This window comes from Hippocampus bargibanti, linkage group LG07 (genome assembly GCF_051943395.1).
Source record: "Hippocampus bargibanti isolate YZ-2025 linkage group LG07, ASM5194339v1, whole genome shotgun sequence".
Classification (NCBI taxonomy): Eukaryota; Metazoa; Chordata; class Actinopteri; order Syngnathiformes; family Syngnathidae; genus Hippocampus; species Hippocampus bargibanti.
In genome coordinates, this window is record NC_142740.1 from 3097593 (window position 1) to 3107027 (window position 9435).

The window sequence follows — 9435 nt, forward strand, 5'->3', positions numbered from 1 at the left end:
CCCAAGCGGCAACTAGTTCTAAATCCACACGCTGTCCTCTTTTGTTTGTCCCATTTGGACACACCTCTCATTATGTCCACACTGTGGGCATATTTGACCGCCTCTGGGGGAAGAAAAAAAAAGCAAACAAAACAAAAAAAAAAGCAAACAAAACAAAACAAAAAAAACGCTTCTGAACAAAATGAGGGAATGTAGTATTTATTTATTTATTTATTTATTTATGTATTTATTTATTTGTCAGTGTGTTTGTGTATGTGTGTGTGCATGCGTCACAAAGGTAAATAAAACGCCTTTATTCTATAGTACAGTTTATTTCTTTAATTACAATACCATATCACATTTATTATACATAAAATAAGGTATATTTTGTGTTGTTTTAAGGCTTAGAAAATTAAAAAGTAGACTGTAAAGTGTCCTTGAGAGTTTTGAAAGGCGCTTAGAAATTAAATATATTATTATTATTATTATTATGATTCTACAGTACAGTTTATTTCTTTAATTACAATACCATATCACATTTATTATACATAAAATAAGGTATATTTTGTGTTGTTTTAAGGCTTAGAAAATTAAAAAGTAGACTGTAAAGTGTCCTTGAGACTTTTGAAAGGCGCTTAGAAATTAAATGTTATTATTATTATTATTCTACAGTACAGTTTATTTCTTTAATTACAATACCATATCACATTTATTATGCATAAAATAAGGTACAGTAAAGTCTCGTTATATCGATATCGGATATATCGATAGTCCCGGTTATATCGATACTATTTCTATGCACGCACAGAGAAAATTACATGCAAACAGGGTCGGATATATCGATAGTCCCGGTTATATCGATATTTTTTCGGACTCCCTTGAATATCGATATAACAAGACTTTACTGTATATTTTGTGTTGTTTTAAGGCTTAGAAAATTAAAAAGTAGACTGTAAAGTGTCCTTGAGAGTTTTGAAAGGCGCTTAGAAATTAAATGTATTATTATTATGATTATTATTATTATGATTCTACAGTACAGTTTATTTCTTTAATTACAATACCATATCACATTTATTATACATAAAATAAGGTATATTTTGTGTTGTTTTAAGGCTTAGAAAATTAAAAAATAGACTGTAAAGTAGACTGTAAAGTGTCCTTGAGAGTTTTGAAAGGCGCTTAGAAATTAAATGTGTTTTTATTATTATTATTATTATTATTATTATTATTATTATTATTATTATTATTATGATTCTACCGTACAGTTTATTTCTTTAATTACAATACCATATCACATTTATTATACATAAAATAAGGTATATTTTGTGTTGTTTTAAGGCTTAGAAAATTAAAAAGTAGACTGTAAAGTGTCCGAGAGTTTTGAAAGGCGCTTAGAAATTAAATGTTATTATTATTATTATTATTATTATACAGTACAGTTTATTTCTTTAATTACAATACGATATCACATTTATTATACATAAAATAAGGTATATTGTGTGTCATTTTAAGGCTTATTTACTTGAAAATTATGTTTTATGGGGACCTGAGAACGGATTCTTCTCATTTTAATGGTTTCCTATGGGAAATTAATATTTGAGATACACACTTTTCCCCTTACACACACTTTCTGGGAACCAATTAAGTTCATAAGCCGAGGTGTCACTGTAGTAATATATGTTAAAAGTTATAGGAACTGTAAAAAAAAAAAATACCTAAAAAATGAGTGAAAAGTGCTTGAAATGAAAGCTCCAAGTCACCACTTGCACCAGCAGGCGCTTTTATTTCCGACGTATCGTGAAAATGAGTCAGAAGAGGTAGAAAGCCCTCGCCTCCAGTTAGCGAGCGACAGCCAAGGTCCGGAACTCGGCGGGAGAATTGGTGAAGCCCGGAACGCCCTCCAGGCTGGGCTCCTCTCCGGGGATGGCGACGAAGGTGAAGCGTTGCAGGAGGGTCGCGAAGAAGAGGAAAAGTTCCATCCGTGCTAGCTGCTCACCCAAACATGCTCGCTTGCCTGGGAGGAATCCATTTTTTTACTCATTATGCAGGTGGGGGGCGGGGTTTAAAAATGATTTATGGCATGAATTAATTGCATAATTTAGTCATTGGAAATGGAAAAAAATAAGTGGCAATTTTACATGTGACACTTTCATAATATATCGGATGGAACGCTTACTTAATTTATTGTTAAAATAATGTAAAAAATATATATAAATTTAATATAAAAATATATATTAAAAAAATTAACATTAATATTTTTATTTAATTGGTTAAATTATTAATATAGACACATTTATGGTTCAATTTATTAGTTGTCGCGAAATGATAAATAAATAAAAATCAAAATATAAAAAAAATACTGAATTTTATCCATTTGTTCATTTATTTACTTTAATAAATAATACCCAAATAATTTTGTATTAAATGTATAATAATTGTTATGATTATTTTTAAATTAGATCGGGGGGGGGGGGGGGTAAAAATAATTTATGGCATGAATTAATTGCATAATTTATTCATTGGAAATGGAAAAAAAAAAGTTACATGCAATACTTTCATAATATATCGGATGGAACGCTTAGTTAATTTATTGTTAAAATAATGTAAAAAATATATATTAAAAAAATTACATTAATGTTTTTATTTTATTGGTTAAATTATTAATATAGACACATTTATGGTTCAATTTATTAGTTGTCGCGAAATGATAAATAAATAAAAATCAAAGTATTAAAAAAATACGGAATTTCATCCGTTTGTTCATTTATTTACTTTAATAAAAAATACCCAAATAATTTTGTATTAAATGTATTGTATAATACTTTTAATTATTATTTTTAAATTACATCGGGGGGGTAAAAATGATTTATGGCATGAATTAATTGCATAATTTATTCATTGGAAATGGAAAAAAAATAAGTTACATGCAATACTTTCATAATATATCGGATGGAACGCTTAGTTAATTTATTGTTAAAATAATGTACAAAAAATATTTTTAAAAATGACATTCATTTGTTTTATTTAATTGGTTAAATTATTAATAGAGATGAATTTATGGTTCAATTTATTAGTTGTCGCGAAATGATAAATAAATAAAAATCAAAGTATTAAAAAATACTGAATTTTATCCATTTGTTCATTTATTTACTTTAGTAAATAATACCCAAATAATTTTGTATTAAATGTATAATAATTTTTATTATTATTTTTAAATTAGATCGGGGGGGTAAAAATGATTTATGGCATGAATTAATTGCATAATTTATTCATTGGAAATAGAAAAAAAATAAGTTACATGCAATACTTTTCATAATATATCGGATGGAACGCTTAGTTAATTTATTGTTAAAATAATGTACAAAAAATATTTTTAAAAATGACATTCATTTGTTTTATTTAATTGGTTAAATTATTAATAGAGATGAATTTATGGTTCAATTTATTAGTTGTCGCGAAATGATAAATAAATAAAAATCAAAGTATTAAAAAATACTGAATTTTATCCATTTGTTCATTTATTTACTTTAGTAAATAATACCCAAATAATTTTGTATTAAATGTATAATAATTTTTATTATTATTTTTAAATTAGATCGGGGGGGTAAAAATGATTTATGGCATGAATTAATTGCATAATTTATTCATTGGAAATAGAAAAAAAATAAGTTACATGCAATACTTTTCATAATATATCGGATGGAACGCTTAGTTAATTTATTGTTAAAATAATGTACAAAAAATATTTTTAAAAATGACATTCATTTGTTTTATTTAATTGGTTAAATTATTAATAGAGATGAATTTATGGTTCAATTTATTAGTTGTCGCGAAATGATAAATAAAAAAAATCAAAGTATTAAAAAAAACAATTGTATCCATTTATTCATTTATTTACTTTCATAAATAATACCCACGTAATTTTGTATCAAATCTATTTTGTAATAATTTCAGAATTTTAATAAGATCGGTGTGGGGGTTAAAAACGATTTATGGCATGAATTAATTGCATAATTTATTCATTGGAAATGGAAAAAAATAAGTGACAATTTTACATGTGATACTTTCATAATATATCGGATGGAACGCTTAATTAATTGTTAAAATAATGTACAAAAAATGTTAAAAATTACATTCATTTTTTTTTATTTAATTGGTTAAATTATTCATCTAGACAAATTTATGTTAATGAATTTATTTGCATGTATTTTTTTTTCTAGCTCTTGTTTCTATTCATAATTGTATTTTATTTATTGTTGTATCTGCTTGTCTGTCACTGTAAAGTGTCCTTGAGAGCTTTGAAAGGCGCTTGAAAAAAAATGTATTATTATTATTATTATTATTATCATTATCAGTATTAGTATTATTAGTATTGTTGTTATTGTTATGATGATTATTATTATGATGATGATTATTATTATTATTTTGTTAACTTGAGCTCCATGTAACCGGTTCCCTCTTTCCCCCTCAAGCCCAAAAGTGTGCAGAACAATTTCCAACCGGAAGACGTTTATCGTGGCAAACCTGCAGAGAACGGCAGAAAGGCGTCTCGTTTGCGGAAACGACCCTCCGAATCCAGAAAATGTTTGGGATTGAACATGTCCGGAGTCTCCCACTCGTTGTCGTCGAAGAGCACCGACGCCAGGTTAGTCACGATGGCCGTGCCCTGTTATTAGTGATATGAAATTTAACAGGCTTGTTTACAAGTACAGTCATACCTTGGCTTACGAACTTAATTGGTTCCCAGACAGAGTGTGTATGGCGAAAAGTGTGTATCCCAAAAATTAATTTCCCCTAGGAACCCATTAAAATGCGAATAATCCGTTCCCAGGTCCCCATACAACATCATTTTCTACTTTCTAATTTTCTAAGGCTTAAAATTACACAAAATATACCTTATTTTTTTTTGTATAATAAATGTGCTATGGTATTATAATTAAGGAAATAAACTACTGTGTAATAAAGTCATTTTATTTACTTTTGTGATGGTCGTTGATGGCTTGATGGAATGGAGTGGCCGGTTTCATCAGCATTAAACACTTAATGAGGAACGTAGCCTTCTTCTTTCACCATCTTGAGAAATGATCCCTTGTCGGTGCTTTCTCTGTGATAATTGTATCTAGTTCATCAATTGTGATCTGTTTAGCTGGGTTGGTAGCTTTTTGCATCAAGTGTACAGATGGCTTTTGCGGGTTATTTGTGGAGCCTGATTGATTGGAATTTTAACCTTGCAGTCTACACTCTGCTTTTGAACTATCAAAGTTGAAACAAGTCCAAATTTCACTGTTGTCTATCTATTTTGTCACTCTCTCTGTCGCCTGCCTGTCTCTAACATTTACCCCCCGCCCCCACTGCTGCATTCTTAACCAATCACGTGGCTTTAACTGAGGACGGGGCGGGGAATAGAGGACTAAAACAGTCAGCTGCCATTTTCTTGTTAGGAGAACGGGTTCGTTCGCAAACGACACATCACTCATTGTGGTGCTCCGTGTGTATCCGGAAAAATCGGTCGTATGCTAAGGTAAATTTTTCCTAACATCCGGAAACCGAAAAGTTCATAAGCCAAGGTTGTTCGTAAACCGAGGTATCACTGTAGTAGATCTCCACTTTTGTATTTATTATTTAATTTTTATTTTTCACCTTTGGGAGGATGTATCCTTCCAATGTTGTCTCCTTACTGGACATCTTGGGGAAACCCAAAGGAACGACGGTAGCCATCCTCTGAATCTCATAAATGACAGCTTCGGTGTAGGGCATGTTCAGTCGATCAGAGAACGCGGGCGGGCGAGATTGTCCAATCATGTTGTCGATTTCCGCCTGAACTTTCTCTGGTTGGTACCAAACCGCCATCGCCCCAAAACACAAAAAAAAAATAATCAAAAGACAAAGATCAAGGGTCGCTGATTCTTATGGGTCAAGATCTGGACCGTGACGGCCGGTCTCACTTTGTATATCGGGATGGTGCATCATGTAGACCAGACCCCAGCGCAAGGTAGTGGCTGAGGTCTCGGTTCCCGCCTCCATGAGGTCCAGGCAGGAAACCAACAAGCTTTCAATGTTGAATCCGGCTTCGGGGTCTCCCTTCATCTACAGATTTTTTTTTTTTTTGTCATTAGAAAGCTGCTTTTGATAGAAGATCTTTTGAAACTGCTAAGCCCATTTTTTAACTCATTCGCTGCCCTTCCCGAATTTATTCGGGAATGACATTCCTGCCAATTGGAAATGTCTCCATTGCGTGCTCATTAAAAGGGTTTCTGTTGTGAAAACACCCATGCGCTTTGCGTCGTTGTGGGTGTGAACACAGCCAACCTGATGCAATTCCAATCAATTCGGGAATTGAAAAGCATGACGTGGGGCGCCCTTCCTGAATTTATTTCCCTCTCAAGGTCACTTAACAGTCATGATGTTTTTCTGCGGGTGAGCAGTGGCCGCCACACGCGCCAGCATTCACTCAACCTGGAAGTAACTCAAATCGATAGAAAGTTAGCTAATAGCTCGCCTGACAGCTGGCTAGATAGCCAGACAGCTAATGGATAGCTAGCTAGATAGCCAGCTAATACATAGCCGGCCTGATAGCAGACAGCTAATAGATAGCTAGCTAGATCGCCAGCTAGATCGCAGCGAGATAGCCAGCTAATACATACTCATAGATAGCCCGACGGCTAATGCATAGCTAGCTAGATGGCTAGCTACATAGCTAGCTAGATAGCCAGGGAGATAACCAGCCAACACATAGCTAGCCAGATAGCCTGACAGTTGATGGATAGCTAGCTAGATAGCCAGCTAGATAGATAATACATAGCTAATAGATAGCTAGCCGCACAGCCAATGGATAGCCAGCTAATACATAGCCAGCCAGATAGCTAATGGATAAGTGTTTGATGGAGCCGCCCACCTTTTCTATCTCGGCAATGTATACGTCAATAAAGTCACGAAGTTGCTCCGGGTTCCACTGCTCCTGGTGCTTTTGCACTTCAGCCTTCAGGAAGTGATCGATCTCCCCGTAATTACCGAGAACCGTCTGGTGCGATCCCGGCAGGTACTTGAATAAAGACGGGAAGGCGTTGTAGAGCTAGAGTCAAAAGGTAAATAAATAAGTAAATACAGTAAAGTCTCGTTATATCGATATTCTCGGGAGTCGGAAAAAATATCGATATAACCGGGACTATCGATATATCCGATCCTGCGGCATGTAAATTTTCTCCTTGCGTTCATAGAAATAGTATCGTAATAAGCAGTACTATCGATATAACCCATATCGATATAACCAGACTTTACTGTAACAGGTTGCTTGATGCCCGGCTAGCAATAGTTTTACAATGTCACTGCAGGCCCTTGGACCTGTGCAAACGGAGAACCGGCTAGCAGAATGGCCTCGTTGTCCAGCTCGAGAAATTTGCGGTAGTTTCCATCGCTGTATTCAAAGCGGTGCCCAAAAAGCACCGTGGAGATGACGTTTCCAACCGCGTTGGTTAAAGTGTAGTGAGGGTTGAATGGCTTCCCTGGAGATGGAAAATCATGGAGATGTTTGACGCTATTTGGCATCAAAGGGGCATTGAACGCCACGCTTGCCTTGTTCCTCTTTGAAGGCCTCGCATAAGAAGTCGCATTCTGTTTTGATACAGTTTTCCAGGGATTGTTGACCTTCTCCGAAATGGCGCAGGTGGGAGAGGGTAAACTTTCTGTGCTTCCTCCACGGGTAACCATTGCTCGTCGCTACACCTGAAACGATGTTCAATGGGTGTCAGAGATGTTCGATCGGACACTGTGGATAAAGGCTCGAACACAGGAAGATTGTCTTTTACTGCCGGCAGGGGACGTAGCCATTCAAGACCGACGCCCGAATTGTGCAGCTATTTATTGAGAGTATATGCAAATTAAAGTGATCGTTTTTAAGTCCGAAATTACTCCTGTGATCTTGTGCATTTTCTGGGTGCTACATTGGAGTCCAAACGGCTTGAATTGATGCGGAAGGACTTCTTTAATCGATTGCAAACATTTATGCTTTCCTCTTCACAACTATTTGAATCATATTCATAACTGGATGAGTAACAAGAAAACATCTTCTCTGAATCTGAACTCTCTGAAGCCATTGTTTTGATTCTGGAGCAATGCAGTTTGTGAAGGAGTGTCCCGCCCCCTTGTTCGTGACGTCACGAACAAGGGGGCGGGACCTTCTGAAACGGAAACTTTCGGAGGTCATTTTGAAGTCGTTTTGGGACACTTTTATTGGTGTTTTGCGTTTGACTCAAAATATCAGCCTGCGTGTTTTGTGTATTTTAGATGCTATAAAACGTTTTTCTGATGTCAGTTAGGAAACAAAAAAAAAATGGTGTCGGTTGTCCTTTAATGCCTAGTCAAATTTAATGCGAAAATGCTCAGTTAAATTCCTAATAGGTCTCGCTAAGACGTACACCTGGCCAAAAATCTAAATCGTCCCGCCACCTCGCGGCAAATGTCAGCTTTTCATAAAGCTAACACATACTGGAGTCTATCCCCATCTCACTTCAACATGATGGCCGCTTGAATAACCACAAATTCGCAAGGAATGACCGCATGCTCCATTTTTCACAGCGAACGGTTTCCAATCTCACTCACCGAGACCCTTGAAGGTCGCATCGAATAGCGGGACAGAAGGCCGCTCCGCAAAGCTATCCAACTGATTGACCAGTGCCTTTTTGACCATGTCGTATCCAGAGATAAACACCAGCCTCTCGCTGCCTTGCCTCAAGCTGAACACGGGGCCGTACTCCTTGGCGAGCTGGAAAAAAAATGTAAACCTCATCAAATGAATGTGACTCAATTAGAATAGTTTGCTAACAAAACAAAAAAAAAACATACACGCGCCACATTTCGGTAGTCCATTCCAGTGAAGACATTGCCCAGAACAGGCAAGGCCAAAGGTCCCGGTGGGAAAGTGCCCGGTCTCCAGTTTCGGAGCACATCTGTCAATAGCAAAGCCGCCAACGCAAACAAAAGCCAACCGCTGGCGTCCAGACACTCGAAAAGAGCTTGAAAAATCATATTTGTATTTTTTTTCCAAGCAATTCTTCTCATGCGCCGAGTCGGGGATCAGATTTGTTTGTTTGTTTTTTTTTATGAGGGGAGGAACAAGAGGAAAGGTGAAGGATGAGTTATGTAACAAGTCCGGAGGTGCGGTGGAAAATAAGATTAAAGGTGAAATTAGTTTATAGCTGGCTGCTGCTGGTTGACGCGGGGAGTCAAGGAAAGAAAGTAGTAGAAATTGTTATTATTATTATTATTATTATTATTGTTATTTTTAATCATCATTTGTTAGCTATTTGCTATCTATTAGCTGGCTGGCTAGCTATCTAGCTAGCCATCTATTAGCTATCTGGCTTGTTATCTGTTGGCTATCGGTTGGCGGGCTGGCTGGCTTTCTATCTATTTGAGTTGCTTCCGGGTTGAGTGAACGCTAGCGCGTGTGGCTGCTGC

At 35.5% G+C, this 9435-nt stretch overlaps 1 protein-coding gene across 1 annotated transcript; it reads right to left on the minus strand.

Moving 5' to 3' along the window:
• Positions 1-1737: 1737 nt before the first annotated feature.
• Positions 1738-9070, minus strand: LOC148895134 (cytochrome P450 2J2-like). The gene is made up of 9 exons (XM_089001712.1): positions 8821-9070; positions 8578-8740; positions 7552-7701; positions 7321-7481; positions 6875-7051; positions 5925-6066; positions 5620-5807; positions 4504-4645; positions 1738-1993 (listed from the first exon to the last, which is right to left on the minus strand). Exons 1-9 carry the CDS (start codon positions 9034-9036, stop codon positions 1818-1820), a joined length of 1515 nt encoding a protein of 504 aa, XP_088857838.1. The 5' UTR covers positions 9037-9070; the 3' UTR covers positions 1738-1817.
• Positions 9071-9435: the final 365 nt, after the last annotated feature.

Excerpts from the sequence above, each read along its gene's own strand:
- LOC148895134 (XM_089001712.1), bottom strand. The coding sequence starts at position 9,036 with ATGAGAAGAATTGCTTGGAAAAAAAATACAAATATGATTTTTCAAGCT. Across the intron at positions 7,702-8,577 it reads TGCGACCTTCAAGGGTCTCG|GTGTAGCGACGAGCAATGGT; the intron begins GTGAGTGAGATT and ends ACATCGTTTCAG. Across the intron at positions 5,808-5,924 it reads GCACCATCCCGATATACAAA|AGAAAGTTCAGGCGGAAATC; the intron begins GTGAGACCGGCC and ends GGTACCAACCAG.